The sequence below is a fragment of the Falco naumanni genome, chromosome 7 (genome assembly GCF_017639655.2).
Source record: "Falco naumanni isolate bFalNau1 chromosome 7, bFalNau1.pat, whole genome shotgun sequence".
NCBI lineage: Eukaryota > Metazoa > Chordata > Aves > Falconiformes > Falconidae > Falco > Falco naumanni.
The window spans coordinates 72403935-72427404 of NC_054060.1; the positions used below are offsets into that span (position 1 = coordinate 72403935).

The 23470-nt window shown below is 41.9% G+C and overlaps 1 protein-coding gene across 3 annotated transcripts in view; it reads right to left on the reverse strand.

Annotated features, from left to right (window-relative positions):
- Nucleotides 1-23470, reverse strand: part of SPTBN5 (spectrin beta, non-erythrocytic 5) — a 101667-nt gene that overhangs the window by 34829 nt on the left and 43368 nt on the right. For all 3 annotated transcript variants that reach the window (XM_040599967.1, XM_040599965.1, XM_040599966.1), the window contains 7 exons: nucleotides 22776-22979; nucleotides 21387-21536; nucleotides 8989-9093; nucleotides 7812-7997; nucleotides 3486-3641; nucleotides 2659-2850; nucleotides 1254-1349 (listed from right to left, as the gene is read on the reverse strand). In XM_040599967.1, the coding sequence (XP_040455901.1) occupies nucleotides 1254-1349; nucleotides 2659-2850; nucleotides 3486-3641; nucleotides 7812-7997; nucleotides 8989-9093; nucleotides 21387-21536; nucleotides 22776-22979 (1089 nt within the window). The remainder of the gene's footprint in view (nucleotides 1-1253; nucleotides 1350-2658; nucleotides 2851-3485; nucleotides 3642-7811; nucleotides 7998-8988; nucleotides 9094-21386; nucleotides 21537-22775; nucleotides 22980-23470) is intronic.

The following is a 23470-nucleotide window of genomic DNA, read 5'->3' on the forward strand; positions in this document are numbered from 1 at the left end:
TACCTAAATCAACTACTAATGCACTGTCACAGGAAATTCTGCCAGGCTCTGGAAAGGGGAGACAAGGCTTTTCTTCCAGGTGTGAGGCATATCTGTACTGTTACTTTCCACAGAACAGGATTGTCTCCTTCTGCTTTTAGGCAACAAAAATAGAAGATGGGAGCTACCATAACAGGAATCGGCAATAAGCTAACAGGCAAAGGATAATAAATATTAGAAAAGAACATAGAGTAGACACAAAGTCCTAATATACCTCTTTCCAGACCTTCCTCACAGCTTCCAGACTAGCAAATCAGCACAGCAATCTTTCTTGCGTGACTCTCACACCTGTCAGTCCACATCTGTAGCCGTGCACACAGAGAGAACCAGAGGCTGCGGCAAACGCATCCCCTCGATGTACGGCCTCACAGCTCTCATGGTGGGAGCTGAAGCGTATCATAGAGGGCCCTGGCTGTGGCAGGACCTGTTCCCCAGGGTTCTCAAGGTTCCAGGTTTGGTGCCCAGGTTAGCACATCTCGCTGGGGCCAGAGAGGCAGCTGGTATGACTCAGCACCACAAAACAGGGTCAGAGATCTTAGCACAGAGGGGTGAACTGTGCAGCTATCTTGTCACGTGGCTGCTACCCAAAGTGTTATCCATTGCTCTATTTTACTAAATGTCCACTTATTAACATTACGATTCATGACTAAACACACGTGCGGTATAAACAAAGGCCCCCAAATAAACATGTTTCATTTGAATGGAGGAATATGAGAAAGTTGACTGTTTCTCAGGACAACAGGAAGGCAGAAATAAAGGAGAGAAATGGAGAAAGCGGTCAATTATTTTACAGGCTTCTTCATGGAAGGTCTGTATCAACTTTCTGATTCAAACAAACGTGGCTGAAATAATAATTTTAATGCACTTTTGGATGGAACTCACTGTGACTCTGCAGACTGCATGAACCAAACTGCAAATGTGCTCAAATTCAGGCTCACACAGACAGCTTTCCAGTCACGTAATGCAATCAAAAATTCTAGGTTGCGTCATGGGCGCCTGACAGCTCTGCCACGACATCATCAAAGCAGAAGGCACAATGAGGGAAAATTCTGTCTTTGTTAATAGCTTATAAAGTGGCAATGCTTCCTACCCTCCTCATCTTTCCCCTCCTCAGGGTACTGTAACTGTATTTGCTACCTGGATATACTGTTAGGCTGAAAAGTTAATTGCTTCTTCCAGCCATGTGAGAAATGTGCATGGAAAACACCTCTTACCCCTGATGATGCTCCACGAAACTCATTCAGCTTTTTCATGAGCTGCAGGCAGTGTTCATAGTCATTTCCCACATCGCCTACATTAATCATGACTTCCTGAGGAAATAAGCAGCAGACAGGCAAACATTCAGGTTAAGAGTATAAGATCACAGCACAACCCAATGCTTATGTTGATGGAGTAAGTTCTGTGATGCATCTGTCAATCACCAAACTACAGCTTCTGAAGTGGTCTCTTCTGATCTGATCTTTAGATAATTATGAGACTTGGTCACAACACCCTCTCCGATCTATTACTGATTATGGAAGTCATCTCTGAGTGAAGACTTAGTGTGGAAGGGTTAAGGCCCCAAAACCAAGGAAGATGTTGTGTGTACCTTAGATACTTAGTTGAACAGAAGTGGATCCAGATGGTTGTAAGGTAAGGGATGGGTGTAAGATAAGGGGGATCAGGATAACCTCATGGTAGACAACTCAATCTTGAGAACGGATGCACTTGACCATAGAGATAAGAAAGTTACAAGAGGATGGTAACAATAGCCTCAAAGGATATTATCTATTGATCCCAGAACTGAGTTTGCGCAGTAGTAAAGGTCAATCAGTGGGCGCAGTGAAGAAGACTACAAGCCTTCATCTGAAGACCCCTACGACCATCCAAAGACCACCAGGGAAGACAACGGCACATGTAGACCAGACATTTGCATATATCAACGAGTTCCAGGAAGTCTCATGTATATGTAAATGATTTCTCAGAAATCTTACGAATATGTATAACTTTATGGTTTATAGTCTCCAAAAGTCTGCCAGATGGTTGCAGCACTTATGGTGGAGCTATCCCCAGTGCTACCCCAGCGCTACAATACAGAATCCCTTACTTAATAACAGTCTGCTGTTACTGAGTTTAATTATATCGGACTCCTTACCCAGCCACACCTAGCTTCCCACTTCGGCGAGGTCAGAAAGCAACGAGTGTGGATGCTGCTGATCTTTGTATCAAGTGGATCAAGTGAAACTCCCTTCATTCTTGCAAAGTGAAACTTTCACATTCGGTACACAATGAGAGTGCCTGCTTGGCAAAAGCTTCAAGTCTCTTCCATCCTAGCCTGCTTTCATTTCTCTATCTCGATAGTGACACACGGGATGACCATGATAATCACAATCTCTATGTGCACATTTTACATGGGAACATGCGCTAATACTGTCCAACTGACTCTGGCACGGTAACACTCCAGAAAATTTCTAGAATTTGTTGAATTGTTCTTTTCATATTGTTTGTAGAACATGTAATGATTCTCCAGGCAAAAGCCACTAAGAAAATACCCTGGAAGATAACACATTTATCAGATGTTCACTGCTAAATAGCAAGTCTCTAGTGTGCTGCTTGGGCTAAATACTAGAATTCATTTACCTTCTCCCTGATCCAGGCTTCCACCTGGTCCACCTTCTGCAGAAACTCCAGGAAGTCCCGACTATCCTCCAGCATCTTTCCACGAGCAGCAACAGCTCTCTTCAACTTCTCCCAACACTCCTGAAGCATGCGGACCCGGCGACGGATCTCTGCTGATTTTGGGTGGCCTTTTGATACCAGGGCTTCTCCTTTCTTCACATTCAGAAAAAGAAATTAGAAATTAAGGTTGCTACTAATTTTTAATGTGATTACCATGTTACATGAGCTTTCTAGAAGGACTCTCTTACTTTCCTAACCTGGCCTGCACAATAGATTACTAATGTAAATTCCCATTGCCCAAATGATACTGCTCAGCTGGAAAGCTTTTACATCTGGAAGGAATCAAGAACACTAGGATTTGAGTATTTCCCTTCCAGGAATTACCTTCATGGAGAGGAAGCACCAAGACAGGTATTAGAGATGATTGTGCCCTTCAGCTATGTGATTCATCCAGTTTCAACAAGATTGTTCACAAACTGGGCATGAAATCCTATTTAACTTTTGTAGGAGTAATCACCCCAGGCAAGGAAGAAGTCAGTGATATCTCCCTATTTGGGCAATAAGGAAAGATAGTAATTCCCTGGATAGAGCAATTAACAAATCTCTCTATTGTAAGTTAACAGTATTACGTTTCCATGGCATAGCAACTGGGTTCTTGTCACACAAGAGGGATAACTGAGACAGAAGTGGTGAACAAGCTTTCCCTTCCTTTTCATTTCAACTATCTGCCCTTCTCCGGATAACCAGCAATAATCTGTGAAAACACTAGCAGGGTGAAAGAGTGTTACCTTATTAACAGCTGTGATGATTTCTTCATTTGCTAGAATCTCTGCCTCAAAGACCTGATGTTTCTGCAGCAGCTTCATTTTGTCCTGCAGACTGCTAGGGTCTTGTATGGAAGGATCCTCTAGTTTCTGCATGCGCTCACTGATCCAGTCTTCTGCCTGCAGCAGTGTGAGATACCAGAGTTAACACAACAACTACATGCTGTCCTGGGGACTCCTCCCAAGACACATCATTGTTCTATGCAAGCACGTATGCCTGGGCTAGGTAGGTTGAGCTGGGAGCTGACAGCCAAGGTGGCTCTCCAGTTTCTGAACCATTCTGCTTGACAGCAAATAAAGACAGGTAGGAATGAAAATAATTTTTAGCTGACCACAAGAATAATGAAAAATTCTTTGAACACCCCAAATTTTACCACAAGCCACAAACAAATCGTATAATCTTCTAGATTAGATACAGAGAATCATTGAGCAGATATGCAGCCTGACATGGCAGACACATTTAAAATGAGATTATGACACCTGAGCCTTGGATTAGGGCTCTTGAGTTTCATCCCCTACTTCTGTCACTGACCTATCTGTAAACTGGATTAAGATTCTTAAGAATTCTGTGCCTCATCTATAAAACAACACTAACGTTTCCTGATGTCAATGATGTTTTGAGACCTAAATGGAAAATGCAAAGCAAATAAAGCCTTTGTGATGGGGCCAAGCACTAGTCAGATTATTGGAGACCAAATACAACTCTGTTCGTTTATACTTCACAAAATTCAAAATTGTCTGGTCAGGAACATCAGACTCAGACAAGCAGGTGAACCACAAGGACTAGCAAAGGAAGGGTTATGTGTTTCTCTTAGGAAATGCTTTTTGCAGGGGACTTGAATGTATGCAGAATAAAATAAACAATAGGATAGTGAGTCTTCACAAATTTCTTTGAAGTCTGCTAAACATAAGCCCTTAGTAATCTAGGGAATATTTTCTATCCATCAAAATATGAGAACCAAACACCTGACATATGTTGTTAACTGATCCTGTTGTCCTCAGACCACTGAAGAAACCTAATGTTTTGACAACACAAGAACAGCAAACTGAAGACAGCTTTACCAGTTTCAAAGCATCTTAGCTGTCCTTCTGCAACTGTGCTACAGGCACACAAGCCTTGACAGCTGGGGGATTTTCTCAGTTAATTAACGATCTGAAGTGTTGTTTCAGCCGCTGAAATTCTATAAACAATAACAGAAATAGCTTTCACTAGCAGGGTGCTGTCCAGAAACAAAAAAAGCACAGTTAGACTTAAACAGGAGCCTTATGTCAAGGTTGCCCAGGACAGCACACTGTCATTTGCTGTTTTCATTTCTAACACCTTTCTCACAAGCTAGGGCCTTCTCCCATTACCCAGTCACACATTAACGCTTTAATTTCACTTAACTGACTTCTCATTTGAATGGGAGAAGCTCATCCATACAATGAGGATGAGAAACAAATGAATCCCCTGTATATAGCCACTTAAAGGGCGATTTCTCTCCTACTTTTGAATAATAATGGCTTAATGACAGACCAAACAAAGCCATTTAAAAATAATAAAAAACCACATCTGCACTCTTAGTGGCTTGGTTTATTTTAAGGCTTATTTAGGATGGCTCTAGAGAGTGAGAGATGTTCTCCTGGCCCCATGTCCACATCCTGATGTGAAGCATGGCTGATCTGTGTCCGCGTTTCAGCTGGGATAGTGTTAATTTTCTTCACGACATCTGTTATCTCAAGATCTTTCTATGGAAAGACTTAGGGTTGTTCTGACAGGCACTGTCACTTTATTGAGGACAACAGTGAGACTAGTGTTACGCTCAGTCTAGGCACATGGGACCAGCCTTATTTCTACAGGACTCAAAAAATGGCAGCACTATCAATTTCAAAACCTACATTTTCAAAATTTCAGTTACTGTAACCTCAAGAGCACAAACATTTTGTAAATTACATTGATTCTTATTAACTGAAATAACTAGAGCATATAAAGGATGTACCTGTTCCAGACATCTAGAAATAACACTTAATTCTCTCACTCCTCCAAGATGAAGTAGTAAATGTTCTATTCTCTTGTACAGCAGGTGAAGGGGAAGTTAGGTGCCACTAATATGATGAGTAAGTTTCAGTCAGTGTTAAAACTCAGAGCCAGCTTTAGAAGTCAAAACTTTCAACTTTATGACTTTTCTTCTGCAGTAACTCAAATACACATATTTCTAGTTAGCGACCGGCTCATTTGCCTTCCATGTTAACACTGGGGTACTGATACTGTAACAACAGGACAGTCTATAAGTGTCTCTCACCTCTTCGGAACTAGAAAAGTGCCGTATTTCAACTGTAGGAGAATGTGTCTCACTTTGAGAGCTGCATGTTATCTCTTGAATTAAGTCATTGCAGGTTTTGTGCAGAAAAAACCAAGTCCTGTGTCCTGAAAAGGGTACAAACTGCAGCAGCTAGCCTTCTAAGCAGACCACACGGTGTTGAGCTCTTCATCCTCCCATCAGTGGTCACAGACTGTGTTGTCTTTGTACTAAAGCATGTAGCACTATGCAATTGCTTCTGGAGAGTAACTAGAAGACTTAATGATGACACCAATCACTCTTTTCTGCCGATACAGAAAATTCTCTTTGATCAATAGAAATTACTCAAGACGATTGCAGGAGAGAGGGTTTTTAGGGGAGTAGGACCTGAGCTATGGGTATTGCTCTCCTAATAAGCATAAGCAATGACCTCGTTGAGTTCACAGCTAAACTCAAAACTCAACTCTGCGATTTAAGCCCCCTTTGAGAACTATTCTCATATATGAACTTGTACACACCCAGAACATGATAAAAATCAAATTAAACATTCCATTCTACCCAACAAAGAGAAGGAACGATATTGCTGAAAGATTTAATTTTTTTTAATTCCTTGGTGGCATTCACATTCTACAGCAGCAGGCAATAAATTCAGATTAGCGAGGTAAATGAACAGGTACTTCGAGAGCAAAGACATCCTATCGAACTCTTGGCTGAATTTATGTGGAGAAAGTGGATGAGAAAAGGGAAATGTTCCTCACTATACAGGGCCAGACCCTCTGCTATAAGTGTGTGATTCAAGAATGAAGGGGGACCACAGCCTAAGCACTGATTTGACAATTCCAGAGCAATGGGAAGAAATGCAGAAGTATTGCTACTTAATGGGTTGATTCTACCTCTAGGAGGGCACTGGCAGTTTCTCCAGAGAGGATGTTGGCAGTTCTGTGACTTTTCCATCAGAAGCACATTGTGCTTTTGAAAATATTAGCAGTGTGCAATGCACCATCCATTCCCCTCTGCTAGTCCACAAGGTGGAACTAGCCATTACTGGCAAATTGGTTCATGTGATAGGAAAAGTATAGCCAAAAGCTACAAGCTAGTATTTGGCACTGTAAATAATTCTTGATAAAGTTTGTTTAAAAATAAAAACAACAGTGTGCAGCTCTGGCCCTTTAGTGTAACCAAAGGAGAGGGTAAATGTCTGACTATTTTCGGGAGGGAGGAAATTCCAAATATATTGTGCTGTAAATGGAATTTTAGCAGCCATTTATACCTTAGATTATTATTCTTCTTAAAAAATATATTTAAAGAATTGGTTGTCAGCAGCAGCTGTGTTACAAACATTCATTCTCCTTTGGTGACAATCATAATCTGATCTGTGTCAGGACACATCTTTTTTCACAGGGTAGGAGGTGACAAGCACTTGTAATTTTTCTTTAAACCATGGATGATGTGCCATGGGATGCAACAGCAGAAGGGGTGCATACTAGACCAGCAAGAGTGTTTACAAATGTCCCCTCTGGGCCTGTGTGCTCTTATTTATGCCAGCACACTGGACGCTAGTACATTTTTCAGTCACACACATTGTCCTGCCCTTTGAAAGACTGACCTAGTATGTCCTTCCAACAGCAGTGCCAGGAGCAGAGCTGTTCAGTTACAGGACTGAAGCCAGAACAGGAGACAGAGACAAACATATTCTGCAGAGACCCATGCACTCACCCTGATTTGAAGTATCTTTTCTTTCCCACCAAAGGAAACATGGCAGTTTTGCTTTCAGTAGCTTAATTTTAGCAGAGCTCCTGCCATGTAAAGCAGCTGTAATAGGCACAATGCTGCAACTACGGTATAGTAACAGCAACAGCATCGGAGCACCCTTTGTGTGAGCGTGGCAGGAGTGGCCATACCAGAGTAGATTATCAATCCTTCAAATCTCCGGCAAGGGTAAGCAATTCATCCAACAGAGGCAGGCAGCTCCTCTGCCTCTCACCCCCATCCCAGTCTAAAACCCTCTTACCTCTTCCAAGTTCTGGTAGAAAAGTGCCAGAAGAAGGGCAGTCTGCAGCTTCTCTCTCCTACTCCGGGATAGATCCTTGATCTGACGCTTTCTCTCATGAATGGCATTCAGTTTGTGCTGGAATTTTAGCCCTTCCAGCTCACCAGCCTTTTCTAGTCTGCTTGCCTGTTCTTGAAGAGACATCATCTGAGGAGGCAACAAATCTGAAATTACTTCTATGGTTCCAAGCGGCATGAAAGAAACAAAAAGCAGGCTCCTTTCCATACATAAAAAGTCTTTTTTTTTTTTGAATGAACCAAGAATAGCAGGGACAAGTTAACCAGCATTCCCCCATCCTCACCATGTACTATGTTACACCTATGACATCCTTGTCATTGGTCTCTGCAGTGAACCCTGGCTACTTAAATGAATTAAAACTGCAGCTCCAGGAGTCCCTATGCCACCATTCATCCAGCACAAGGCATCATGGAGCAAGCCTGACACCCATGAGTGCTCAGGTTTTATTGCTTTGTGGAAACCAGGTGTTGGAAGGTAGCTCTCAACATGAGCAATCATCCTGGCAGGGAGCTGGCAGAGGTTCTGGGAGCTCGTTACTTCTGGGGAACGCAGGCACAGCCCCAGGCCTGAGTTTAGCCATAACCTGGATGAATTACAGCAGTGGCCACCAGCCAGGCAGATTCCTTTACATGTGGGTGAGCAATTCAACATCTATTCCAAAGGTGCAAAGAAGCTAGCCAATTTGGTACAGACGTGGTATACCAAACGTACATTTAAATAATTAGACAAGTAATCCTCTCTGACCTATTGTATTTTACTGTCTTTAAAAGCCACTGATTTCTTTTTTTTTTTTTTAACGAAAAAAGCAGAAACTTCTGACATTCGTAACACACAATATGGCCTGTTTCAAACATTTCTTCTGGTAAGTGCCATTATTCAAGTTGCTAAACAGTTTTCCTGTCTACTGCAAGGCAACACAAGCAGGACTTGGGCATGGAGTGTTTAACGGTTGTTCTCCACTGCTCTGCCTCTTATTTCCCTGAGCCTCCCCATTTTCTCTTTGGTTCAAGCATATCATGCATATTGCACCTGTCAGCAATTTATTGTGTTGACATGTTTAAAAAAATTAAAATAATTCTAGCTCATGGGTTGGTAGAATATTTGCTGTTGATTTTCATACCTTCTCATCCTGTGATGCCAGAAGCTTCTCAAAAGCCTCATGTTTCCTTATCAGCTGTTCTATTTCATCTACAGAGCTTCCGAGGTCACTGCTTTTCAAATAAATCTATAAAAAAAAAGTGTGATATTTTTAAGGTGGATTAATTATCATATAAACCTGATGCATAAATGTGAGAAGAGGTATTAACTCCACAGCTGAGGGTACACTTGAGAGGGGAAAAAAAAGGAACAGGAGGCAACTGAAACTGAAGATCAAATAGTAGAGTTCCATGGTCTTGAGCAAGAAAGAGAAGCACTAACAGTTCCAGCTAAGGAAAGTGACCGATCGGTGCTTGTCGCAATCGCTGAGTCACAAGGCTGGCAGTGAATTCCAGAGGTCTAAGCCATCCTTGTAATCCAAAGTTAGATTAACACTGTCATGTCTGACAGATGTCTGTATGATTCCTTCTTAGAAGGCTTCCAAGAACAGAGACTTTGCAGCCTCCATGGGCAATTTATTCCTGTACTTTTACTGTTAGCCTGAAATACAAATACCTAGCCTGAAAATGCATTGCTACCACTTCACCTCATCATATACCGCCCTTTTCACACTACGGAGATAATTACTAAATCTAGGCTAAAACTATCACGATCTGATCAAACATTCCACAAGGGCTGTGTCTTCTTGACTCTGGATTATTTTTACTGCTCTCCTCCAGATTCTCTTCATTTCCACTTATTTTGAAATGAGTTTCCTAATACTGGATGCCATAAGTGGCAATCAGCAACAAGGCTGTCTGCGTGAAGGTAGTGAAGGCAGCAGAGAGCTTACGTGGGCCTTTCCAGCTGTAATCTTCTGTGTGTATCTGTGCATGGTATTTTAACTTGTACGCAATACCACGAACCAAGTTCACCTTGCAATCTACTGTAAGCTTCCAGAAACTTCTCAGAAGAACTGCTATCAGACCAACTGGTCCCCATTATATCTTTATGCAGCTGGTTATTTCTGAAAAACGTCACAGCTTGCACCTGCACCAAGTGCACTACATCTGTTATTTTTCCAGGCCATCTTTCCAACTTGCCTGCATTCATTTTATTTACTGTCTGTCCTGTCAGTTTCTGACACAGAGAGACCTTACTTTAAAATAACAAATGCAATTTTAAGGAAACTGACCTCTGCACTATTCACTTTTGACACTGTGAGAACCTTTTCTAACTAATTCACACACTTCTGAGGCACACCTGTGTTTCTTGACTCTTTTCTACTGTTAAGAAAACTGACCTCCCAATTATTTCTGCCATGCGTTCTCCCACCTTCAGTTTTGTCAAATGCAAAAGAACAAACAATGTAGTTACCTATTAACAAAAAAATAAGCTTTTCTGCAAGCCAGTAGGAATTTATTCTTTTCCAGTGGATTTAGTTGCCTGCAGGTTCTTCCTTTCTTGAATGACAAGATGACAGCAGGACAAAAAAAAACTAATCAGAGGCTGTGATGGGACATGAGCAAAAATTACCTGTGGACAAGGTTCACAGGGGAGTAAGTATGACTGGAAAGACTTTTGACGCTCAGGCTGCTATGAGGGACTGTGTTTATCAGCTGGGATATAGCACTGCGTAATCCATTCTGTGAGCTCACGGAATCCTAAGTATTTGGATAAGATTGAGAAATTCTAGCCAGCAACTCTACCTGGGTAAAGTACAATTAGCAGAGATGGAAGAAGAATTTGAGACCAGTAATACAGTGCTAAAGAATTAAGAGGCAAGAAAGAAACCGAGTAGAATCAGTGAACCAACACAACCGCTAATAGTTTCAGAAGATGGCTGGTGAGGAACCTAAGTTAATTTGTGCCTTAAAACCACAGACATGCACAGGAAAAACAACATCTAAAGAGATCTCTCTTGCTTTGCAAAACATTGCTGTTCCACAGCAATCTTACAGGCTGTTTTTTTAGGACAGAAAAGATACTCTGTGGCAGCTGCTTTAGAAAACCAGTAAGGGTGCTCGCTGTCCGCACAGAAGCGCTGATGACTGTCTAACCCCACAGAGTATCTTCTGAAGAAGTTTCCTACGCGCATGTTGTGTGCAGGGGAATCCACACCTACGGGTTGGGGTCTGAGTGCACCAAAAGGCTGTGGTGGCCCTGAGCATCCCCCAGATGCCCGCCCCAGGGGTCCCCCAAGGCTCAGCCCTGGCCAGCCTTCCTGAGCTGCGCTGCGGGGAGGTCTGAGCCTGCCCTGGTCCTCCTGGACGGAAGCCAGATTTCAGTCATTACCTCGCTCCACCACCTTGATCTCCAGCTGTTGATGGACCTTGTTACTGCTGCTGCCACTCGGTCCTCCTTGGCAGCTGTGACTAAGGGGACTGACAGGCAGACCTGGCCTGCCTTTCTCGGTCATTTTGGGGACTTAATGAGAGGAATATTTTGCATATACAGAAAAATGCACAGAAGAATATCATGCCCACGCCAGATGTTCAAACTGCTTTTTAATAACCTATGCCGATTATCAGAAGAAAGGTGAATAAATCCCAACACGGTAATCGCTGTCAAGAAGAGGGGAAGGCCACTGTACAACAGACCTAAGTTTTAATAAGTCTGGCCCATTACATTAATCACCAGGATGCCTAAAGAAATACATTAACATTAATGCCTCTGGTATGCATGTTAAATACGACCCCCACCCGAAGACAAATATTGTGTCATTCAAACTTTAATCCTTTGATCTGTCCTATTCAACAAGTGTGTGAAATTATTACAGTTTGTTTGGTTTTAGTTTGCTCTTGTGGAGGAAGATCTCTTCACGTGTGTATTCCAGATCTGCCTACTGTGATGCTCTGTTAAACCACCTATAATTACCATCCATACTTACACTGCTGTTACTATCACTGAAATAAAACGTTATTGGCTAGATTTAACTCACTCCTGTTTGGGGTACACAAATGTACAGTCACATACTGCTTGTCTATTCTGGTGTTTGAAACACTGCTTTAAAAGCACTGTGGCTTCTCTGTGATATTTTGTGGATTATCTGCCAATCTTTGTCAAAGAAGATTCACCTGAGGAAGCAGAAAAAACCTGTAATTTTCCACGTTACTCCTCAACCTTTATTTAGCAACTGTTAGCAGTGAAACTGCAAACTCTGACACCTGAAATGCTCAGCCATTAGTTTCTCTGCTCATATATCTGTGGTGGAAGAAAAAGGCAATGGATATCTACTGGTAAAGACGGTTACTTTCTTTGGAAAAGAGAAGAGAGACATCTGAGAGCGGGCGTGTGGGACGGTGAGTCATAAGCAGCTGCCACTGGAGTTCTCAGTGCCTTGCTCCCACTGAAAATCACTACACACAAGTAACACCCAGCGTTCAAAGCCCCATTCCTTTAGCTGTTACAGCAGTGGGAAAAATCCTCCTGAGTTCCAAAAGACTTGGACCAGGTTCTCCAAGTAGAAGCCTGGGCAAATGCTCTTGGGTACCCAGGTTTTAATACTGAGAAAGAAAACTGGTGCACAAGAAAACCGGCTGCGTAAGTTACAGGAGAGGCGACAGCAGTGCGCTTAGAAGAGAGCAGCCCCAGCAGTACTAACAGTGCTTCTTGGAGAGCTGGTGAGGTGAAAACTTTCCATTCGTCTTTTGAATACAAATCTTACGAGAGCAATTGCTAGAATCAGAACTGCAACATTTTTTTCATTTAAGCATTTGTTATACCAAGCTGAAAGCAGAATGGAAACTGGCTCCCATGCCGCAACGCTGGCCTGTGGTCAACTACATCACTTTTTGGCATATTTTTAGACAGGTCCCCAAACTCCTGCTTTGAATGAGATGTGTTGATTTCACATACAAAACACTGCATAGCTCTCCTCAGGTAACATACCAGGCACACAGCAGGTATAAACTTTCTTTCAAGTCTGTTTCTGTTATAAATCATGGCCCATCATCAGGAATGTGATGTTCAGCCACTAAAAACACCAAAGACTTCACCACTGACTACATAATGGGCTCATTTTTAAGTGAAGACTTGCAAAGATGGTTAAAACCACAAAATGAACTTGGCCCTTTCTGAGATTTGAAACGAAGCATGAAACAAATAGCAAAGTTGTTAACAGTGCAAAGCACAGAAGCAGAGGTTTTAACCCTACTTAACTGCAGTTCTTCACCATTTCTGAGCTCATTGCATAAATTTAGCCACGCCATCATAAGACTTCTTACATACAAGCTAACGCAGAACTAAATGCAAAAAAAAGTTCACTTTAAATAAAACAGTACTACATACACACTTCATGTGACAGAACAGGCCAGCTCTAACTGTTGGAGAAAAACTGAATAAAACATTTTAGTCATTAGGGTAACTATGCTCTCTGGATGCCGCAACTTCACATTTATATACACTGGGAGCTGACACAGCCCTAAGGGAAACTTGCCTTCCAAGAAGTGTCATTTTTATTTCTCTAGAAGAAAAACTATTTTAAGTATTTGTGCAAATTCACTCCCTTCTCCTGCTTCTGTTCCTCACAGTATAACAAGCTCCACAGGTTTTGCCCCTCACTGCCTGCCCTTGGCTTGCTGCTGAGATTGCTGGAACTCCACTGAAAATCTTTCAGCTCTAAGCATGTACTAAAAGCCAGATTTACTCCCCGTTTTAAATGACTTCAATTAAAGCATGTAATCAAGTCCAAACTCTCTGCCAGGTAGATAACAACAAGGTTTGATTTGATTTACTTCTGATGAATGAAAATACAAAAAAGAATTAATGAAAAAAAATTTTTAGCAAAGTAAATAAACGCACTTCATACCATGATTATATATGGTTCACAAATATGTTGTACTATGCTTCATTTGAATAAAAGTTATAACAAGCTATCATGCTAACAAATACATACACCTCTCCTATCATAGTGACATCACTGTATTATTGGCCTCTGGCCTCACAATCTAGATGCAAAGTTCTAATGTTAAAAGTATTTAAAATTTCCTTCCCCCCTCCCACTGCATACTCTCTCATTGGCATAATTATCCGATATTGGAAATGTACATGGGAAAAATACAGACAGAAGTCAGCACTTGTTTTCTCATAACTGCTCCAATCCCTTACTCCCACCTATCTCCTCCTCCTTCAAAATTCACAACCTCAACCCCTATCCTCTAAGTAGTAGGTGTCAGACTAGAATCCTATGCCCACAAAACATCATCAGTGAAATAATTACTTATGAAACATTTGTCTGAAGGCAGACTAACTTCCTCTTAAACTCCCCATAGCTTCACTGCTAGAAACTTAGCTGCAGTATCCAAACTTGAGATGCTGTGGAGACTAAATTCCTTTCATTTCCCTCAGGAAAGGGTGGTACCTCTCTTTTTTTAAGGGGGGTGGGGTATGTGTGTGTGAAGTGACGTCTTCTTACACACTTAAATATTTTGGGTTTTGAAAAGAAGTATTACTTTTAAAAGTTACAAAACCAGGAATTAACTGTCTAGAAAGAAATACAGCATAATCTGCAAGTAAGAAAATGAAAACAGTGAAACAGAAAAAACAAAGAAAAACTACACTGAGGATTTGTCCCAGGTCCCAGATTGACTAGCAGGGAAGAAAACCAGTTCCTGGCTCTGAAATCTTGAACCTTCACAGTGCTGAACACTATGACCCAATTATGCAAGCTCTGTAAGCACATGCATAGCACTGAACATGTCATGTTGACAATAGTACTCTAATGGTTAAAATGAAACATTTGTTAAGTGCTTGAGCAGATCCGAGTGCTCAGCTTCATTTCGAACGCATTAAGCTGCAGCTCCAGTCTCGGTGACAGCAGAATGCAAGCAGCTTTCTGATTGTCTCAAACATCATCTCTCAGGAGTGGGAACATGGCAGGAAGCATACAAAAAGAAATCCACATGGCTTCATTAACACAACTTCATACTTCTGTTTGCAAATGTTCCTAGAATGGAATGGAAATCTTCACCGCTTTCCTCCCAGCTCCAAAGGATGCAATATTGACAGCGATAGATGGACACCATGCGCTCTCTGTGTGTTTGGAAGCTGAAGACGTGGTGTGAGCTGGTATGTTTGTCAAAAGGTTCTCGGGGCATACGCTCTCCAGAGTGCATGTTTCCTGGGAAGGTCTCAAACCAGATCTTGCCCAATGGCTAGAAAGTAATCCTGAGCAGCAAACTGGATTCATTGATAGAGAGAGGCCGGCCCCCATCTCCACAGGGTGAAAAGGTGGACCAGCTATATCTGAACCATGTGTTTTGATAAAGGTTGTTGGACTTGGGCTTCTTCTAAATTCTCTTACCACATGGATAGGCATAGCAGTCCAAGGGGTGGCAAGTATCAGGGTGATTTTGGAAACCTTATGGTGAGCAGGTGTTAGACCATCACATGGAGTCCTCCTGAACTCTGGCCTAGATGAAGGGTGGTTCTGAAAGACAATCAGCTCTGGATTTAAATCCTTGCTCGTGACCTCATTCCCACTAGCTGCATCTTCTCTTCCAGCCAGCACAGCTGGGGACAAACATACATCTCTGGAGACAGTCTGCTGGGGAAGGCCAGGATACTTAGAGGAAGTCACATGAAATCTGGTGATTTGAAGGGCTGGAGACCCACCTGAAGGGAAGTCTTGTTTTGGTTTCTGGGATCCTGTTGGAAGACCGGCTGGAGTTTCAGGCACCTTCTCTAACTGCGGCATGAGCAGGCCTGAATGAGCATGACTGCCTCCAGGGGAATCTGCTTGAAAAGGCTTTATCGTCAAGCTGCAAGTTGAAATGTAAAGCTTCATTGAAGCATGGAGGTCTGGCATTTGGACACTGCACTGGCTACAGCCTTGCTGGGGTGGGAGAGAATTGCACGGTTCCAGGGATGCATGCAGATTTTTGCTGCCAAGTGTAGAAACAGCTGGAACAGCAGACAGATCAACGTCCAGCTGTGATGTCCAGCTTGGTGGAGCTTTGCAGGAAAGGACATCAGAGGGCAAAGATACAGCAAGCTTCAAGGGACTGTTTTTTTCGGGAGAAATATGATGAACACTTTTTTCTCTTTTTGAATATTGCTTGTAAGATGCAGATGTTGACCGAATGCCAGAAACCTCATATCCATGTCCCCGGGGGTCCCTGGGAGGGCTGGAAGACCTGGATGCCTCATCAGAAGGACTGACACAGCGACTAGTGATCCCAAAACCTTTCCTCCGGTCTGTGTGTGCCAGGATGACATCTAACCTTGAACAGTAAGCTTCAGAAGACACACTGCTTGGTGGTGAGCTGGCATTTCCTGCAGCAACTGCCTGACCGGTGGGAGGATGCCATGCTGATGCTGGCACCTTTTGAAAAGGCCTGTCCCGCACAACAGATTCAAAAGGAGGAGGTGGGGTCGTTCTGCTGGAAGACAGCATCACTTCCACAGTGGAGATATAGGTTGCAGATGAAAGATTGCAGCGATGGTCCCTGCATGACATTCTGAAGCTTAGTCCTAAACGATGCAAAAATCAAAGCCACAGAAACTTGCCTTTCCCCCTGTTTTTAAAACCAACTCCTAATCCTTTTTCCTTTGGCACTGGAAATTTCCATTCTTCCTCTGAAGCAAAGGAATGACAGATGAATACACCTTCACCAGAAAAAAAAATTACAAACTAAGAAAATCCACATTCAAAATAAAAATGCACAGCTCTTCCAATACTGCTACCATTGCCTGTCAGGTCTGCAAAGTGATATGAGTGTGGGATAAGCAGAAAGATAAATTACAGAGCATAAGGCTCTGCTCCCTGAGCGTTCTGACAGTGAGACTGCAGACAGAGTAGGAGGGAGCCAAAAATGCCTGCCAGAGACAGCCTGCGAACTCACTGTTATTTCATCTGCGAAAAAAAGGAAAGCAGCTAACCTGAGCAATGCATCTGCTGCTGTAAGAAGATTAGAACAGAGCAGAGTGTACTGGACACTGCTTCTGCTCAAAGCAAAAATGATTTTTTTGCTTCTTTCTCTTTTTCAGCTGTTGCTTGTCTGCACTCCAAATGGCAAGATCTGAGTTTCCAGGTCTTAGGAGAGTTTCCTATAAGAGTTCCATGCAATGGCACAACCGAATTTGTAATAATAAAAAAAATTAAAGAGATAGATGTTTGCCTAATTTTGTCCACATGTGCTCTGTTTTCTTTAGCATAGAACAATCCTAGACTAAATATTGCAGAAAACCTTCGAAGGTTTAAGTAACCTGGATGTAATATAAGATGCTGGCATAAAGTCAAACCTGTAACACCGGCATCGACAGCGAATGAGAAAGCAGTTCTCAGCTCTAAAACATTCCTCTATGGCCTTCTTCCTTCCCCTCTTCCTTGCCGCTAGGGGAAAGACTTGTTCTAAAGCATATGAAGTACTGGGAAAACAGGATCAAAAAATTATGGGATGGCAGAAGCTGCCTTCTTACACACTTACTTTGCAGATGTGCAAAGTAAAATGCACATGACTGAGCTTTACCTCAAACACAAAAGTCAGATGAAACATAAGGGGTGGAGAGATTTATACTTGTTTCCTGACAGGAATCCTTTTTGCATGTGTGCTTGCTTTTGTCCTTTCTGAAAGCACTAAATGACAAAATTCCCATTGGGAAAGTAGTCCGATAGTCTTCAAGTGATGCCTTGGCTGAATACTTTTTGAAAACGCATTTGAAAGGACTGCTTTCCTACCATCCTGCCTGTCTCCCTAGGGACCAGAGTCTGCATCACTATGCAGCCACATTTTAATTCCATATAGTAGTAGTAAAGCTCCATCCAAAAGGAATACATTCCTCTTCCAATTTTTTTTCAAATGCAGAGAAGTAAAATACAAATAGTGGCTAAGGAACTAAGTGAAGCAATGAACTAAGTTCATTGCCAAACTGTATATAGCGATCCACAAGGCAGATGGTGGCAGCTGCAAAAGACAGCTCTGCAGTTCTTGCTATTTCTCTCTCATTCGGATGGGAGTCTAGCAGCACAGGAGTGACTCACTTGAAGAATGACCACACTTAGAGATGAGAGAAGAAAAGCAGGGGGGGGGATAGTCTGGGAATACAGGAATTCCAGCCATAGAGGAATCAGAATAGTGGTACCGTTTCTATTCAGGGCCAGGCTGACGCACTACGTATTAAGGCAGAAGGTAAATTCCTTCCTGTTCTTCTGTGAACAGCAGCAAATGAGCCACCTCTTGCAATGATTTGCCTTCTTTGTTGATTTCATCTCATAAATTCTTCAAACACAGCTTATTTTGTATGTAAACACATATACCTCTGTCTTCTCAGCAGCATAACAGCCTAAACCTGCATCACTGTATTTATACTCACTGTGGACTGACATTGCTCTCGACACTGAGGTGCTCATCAGCATTGCCAGGTCTCAAATCAGTAAAACGAACTTAAAGACAGCAAAATATGATTTAAAAGGCGCAGGTAGCAATGGAATATGAAGTATAGCTGAGACATACCATGAAGAAAAGGCAGCTACCTAGGAACACTGGCTTGCCTTAGAGCTAAAGAGTATTGGTGAAAGCACTTTTGCTGAAGTGTCAGCTGTGGGTTAAAAGCAAGATGACAAGAAAGGACAACACAGGAATGAGTCACTATGATGGAAGAAAGCTAGTAGCTCATGAAAGGAAAGCTGTTCACAGTATCGGCCTAACTGGTGCATCCAGAGTAGCGGAAGTTGAAACTCATCCTGAATGCTCACAGCTCACTGAGGATCTGTTTGCTTGCATCCTTGGATATGAACAAATTCAGCATCTTTTCTTCCCATCTAACAGCACCTGCATATTTCCTGGATTAAATTTCAGCACTAATCCATAACAGTCTCTTCTAGGCACTGTGGTACCTTGGTGATGGTAGGGACTATTGTCAGTGAAGAAGGAAACATATGGCTGACTCTGATAATTTAGAAATCCATTCTGTAATTCCTTCATGTATTGTAGGTAGATACATGGCCACCAACTGCAGTATCAGGGACATTTGTCTATATGGCAACACCACTAAGACCTACTTTTTTATAACAGCAACTCTGAGAGCATGCAACTGCAATTCTTTACATGTACAGACCTCTCACAAAAGGAACAGTTCTTCAATCAGTTGTAATCTTCTGAGGATTAAATATAAGCAAAAAGAGAAACAAAAAGTTTATGAACCTTCCTTCCATAGCCAGAGGATTCCTTTCAACGTAAGTGTTCTTTTTTTTTAAAAAAAAAAATTTCAGAGGCAGAGGGTGGTGGAGGGAACATGAGAGCGTATGCATGCCTCCCTCATTCTCTATACCTGCACGGATGAGACCAATTTGTCATCATTCCCCTCTCCTCATTTTCTTGTCATTCTCCCTGACGGTAAAATATCTCTGTGAAGGGGTGCTGGGAGGGACAGCCAAGTATCCATGCTTTACTGTTCCACCTCCTGAACTCAGTTCTCACTGTGACTACCAGGCTCCTTGGAAGTCCACAGAGAAAATCCTATGAAAGAAAGACTCTTGATAACAGAACTGCCCTTCATGATCCTCAGGGTCACAGTCTTCAATCTAGGCTTTGCTTTGGTTGAAGAAACTTGTGGTAGGAGGCAGGCACTGTAACTGATCCTACCAAGAGCATTTCCCCAGTCTATAATGAACACCCACCCCTTCTGTAGCAGTCTACCTCAGAGCGTATGGCAATGGTAAATTCACCTGAATAAAGAAGTAATATGAAGTGCAGTTTACCTGTAGAGAATGTGCTGAGGGCATACCAGAAATGCCAGATGCAGCTCTTTCATGTAAGGGTAACATAGTCTTTTGCCACCAGGACTCATGACTGAGGGGCAAGAAGAAACGCTACCCCATAGTAGCTTCCTATGCATTTATTTACCTCTGAGGTATATACAGCAAAGCAGATGCCACAGCCACAGAGTCTCTGCATGTTGGCTGATCTCCATTTCATGAAAAGAGAAAGAATACAGCTGAAAAAATTATGTAGAGTTTACATTTTCCCTGACAATGCTACTCATGCAGGAGCTTAGCAATGACGTATCACTGCTTGGTAGGAAATTGAGACTGATATAATGCAAATTGTGCCATTTGTTAATTAAGCAACAAATAAAAAAATTATGGGCAGAACTATGTAATATTTTATTGCAGAAACTGAACCTAGGTGAAACACTCTTAGTTTCATGTTTCAGCACCAACTCAGAACGCAGGCCATGCTTGCCAAGGGTGCCAATTGTAGGGAATTATGGAGATACGCATTTCCTTCAAGGAATGAGCAGCAGAAGGCTCCAAGCCCATGTGTCCCAATGGGTTAAGTACCACCACATGGCACAGTTCAGGGTCGGTTTTCCAAAAGGTTTAGTGCCAGTGACAAAGCACTGGTGGAAAACAGAGCTCAGCACAAACTGAGAGCCATTCATTACATTATGCTGCCAGTGGTCTTGGAGAATTAAGCATTATATTTCCTTAACAAAAAATGACCCAGAGATACAACACTCCTTCAGCTTTGCTTCAACCCTTCAGCTGGGCAATCTTCAATCCTCTGATGTGGTTTGCATGCCAAGTCTCAGCACAGTTACAGCAATCTATCAATCCATGAATTTGCAGAGTGTGACTGGAAAAGATGTCTGAATTCTGCACTCAGTTTTGTCACAGCATATGTCAGACCTCAAGCTGGAGCCTTTTAGAAGGCTGAATGAATCCAGGAAAGTGCAAGAACAACAAAAGATAATCTAATATTGGTGGAAAAAAAATCTATTTCAAGAGCTGCAAAATGATTATAAGAACTTCCTTCTGTCTTTGCATTAACTATATCAGCTCGTTCTTCTCATGAGAGGGCTTGTTTCACTAGCTCATCTTTCTCTACTGCATCCAACAGAAACGAATATTCCTTACAATCAAATTCTTTCAGTTGTTTTCCACACTGCTATCAACCCCCTTGCAGAACCGAGAAGTCAATTCCTTTTCCTGGATTAACTCACACTGCCAACATCCATATTCTACCAGCTGCATTTCCCCAGCACTAACCCTCAGCCTGGGGTGAAGTTTCCAGCAAAGTAACCTCCCTGTCCTCCTTCAAATACTGTTTACAATTTCCCTTCTCTCTGAAGCACACAGAACAACTTGCCAGTGGCTAAGCAGTTTGCATGCAAGTTGACTAATACTGGACTGTTGACTCCCTCTTCTGTTGTGACTGATCTGTTAGCTCTTGTGTTTGTTTGCAATGAATTATCTTTCAGCTAAGGATCATCTTTTTGCTTCTGGTTCCACACCTAAGCCCCATAAGAAATGCAGGTGCTTGTACATTGCTACGGTCTCCAAGTGATATCACAATGCATATTATAGCAACAAAAAAGTGTGTCTTGTCAATACACAGGATTTTAAGTTGTAGGCGAACAGCAGTGCCCCTTTTGGTTTGGAAGAGTTCAAATGCTTGAAGGGTTTAAGTACTTACCTCAAGTTTATAATTCACTCACCTCCTGTGAGTTTAGGAGCATGTCCAGGTGATCCCAATCCTTGTAGAACATTTGTTCTTGGTGTATTTTCTCCAGCCACTCCTTTTTCTGTTTCCATTCATTGTATACATTTTCCTTCTCTTCCAACAGAGCCTGTAGCTTCTGCTGAACCTGAACACCATTTCCAATGGAAAACTCATGTTGGTCTTTATACCACATGGACCAGGGTAAGGTGCGAGGAGAAAGGGTTAAGTGGAGTGGTGGATAAGCCCTTTGAATTGCAACAGAATTATCAAACAGAAAAAAGCAGAACAAGTTCTAGCACTTACATCTGGTGAGAAAGAGGATCAGAGGTATCTCATTTCGGGAATGGAGAAGTGCTTCTTACAGCATATACAGCACCCCAAGCCAAGAGCAAAGAAAGATAACTGTTTCACAAGTGTACCTACCAGAATTAAATCCTAATTCTTCATTACTTTTAGTCATAACAGTGCAATTATAGCACTTCAAATTGGGATAGGACAGATACTTAAAGAAGTTACCAGCATACCATATCCTCCTAATCAGTGAATACATGCCTCAATGTTAGACCATGTAATTTCACCTTCCAAACTTTGTATATCCACAGGCCTTCTATAAATATTTTTCTCCTACAGTTTTCTACAGGCAAGGGACTTTACAGACAGGAAGATTTCTAGTTACTGTGGTAATACATTGCAATATTCAACAAATTTTCAGGAATTAGCTTGGTTAGATGGGAGAGTACTTTGCACAAACTCAGCCGTTTTCTGAAGATAATCAAGAGACAAGTTAATGAATTGTCAGCAGAGAAATAAACCAGTACATACTAGAAAAGAGATAATACTGTAAGAATCTTAGAAGCTGTCTGTCTTGAGTAAACTGACATTTTGATTTCCATCTCTCATCTGCAGGGAGTTAAATATACCAGCGGAAATCATTACTACAGAAAATGTTTCAATTCATCTCTAAACTCTCTCATATGTTTGAGTGTTCTCATTCTTTGGTTGACAGGTTTTTGTCCAGCCTGATCTGGTATGTATATAGCACTGTAATACGAAGCATAGTATTCATGTGAAAACCCAGTTTGGGAAGTTGGCAGAATTATCTCCACTGCTCAGAACACAGCAAACTTCTCGAGTAAGCCAGCTTTGCTGCAGTGGGCCCTCAGGAGATGCCAGCACTCGTCTACTGCTCAGGTAGGATATGGAACAGATGTTTTTCTGCTCAAACTAGGTAACACATTAAGGCAAATGTAAGTCATGTATATGGAAATTGTGTGAGTGTACACATGCTTTTGTATGCTTACAGCACAATACAGTGTAGAATGATAGTTACACTGGTGTTGAGCAGCTGAATGTGTGTGCCCAAACTCAAATGAGCTTCAGTTACCTCTTTTGAAGCTGTTTCCTCATCTTGCAAGAGTGAATGTCCTAGTTGTACAACATGACTGTACTTCTCTTCTCGGGCTTCAATCTCTGCCAGTAGCTGTTGATGCTGGGTAAGTCTCAGGCTGCTAGTAGAAATGTCCCGAATAGTCTCCTTGGCTCTCATTTCCCTTATTATTTCTGCTGTCCATAAGATATAGTCCCACACCTGGAACGCAAGAAAATGTGGAAGCTGAGGTTAGAGCTCAAGCTTGGGTTATCAGGCAGGAAAACCATAAACTAGCTGTTCAACTTTAAGTGAGTAATAGGTAATAAAATCACAGATAAGAAAGAAAAAAATTCATTAGGGTTCAGAGTACTTCTATGAATTTTAACAAGGGAGGATAACATGACTGCAAGAATTCCTACATACTGTGATAGATCATAATGTAATATCATATCAAACTGTGTTATATGACATCAATGACAACATGATATCTTTTATTGCCCTTTAGTCTGTCATTTCTTAAGTGTTATTATCTGGTGTTATTCCTTCACAGAGGATAGAATAATATCACCCTACTTTTCTGTGACTTAGCTTTGGCTAATACATGTCTATTTGAAACTTAAGGTGTACACATACTCTAAAACGAGACTGAGAATTTGCAGGTGAAAAACAAATCCACTCACTCTAATAAAGGTGGAAAAAAGGCAAGACAG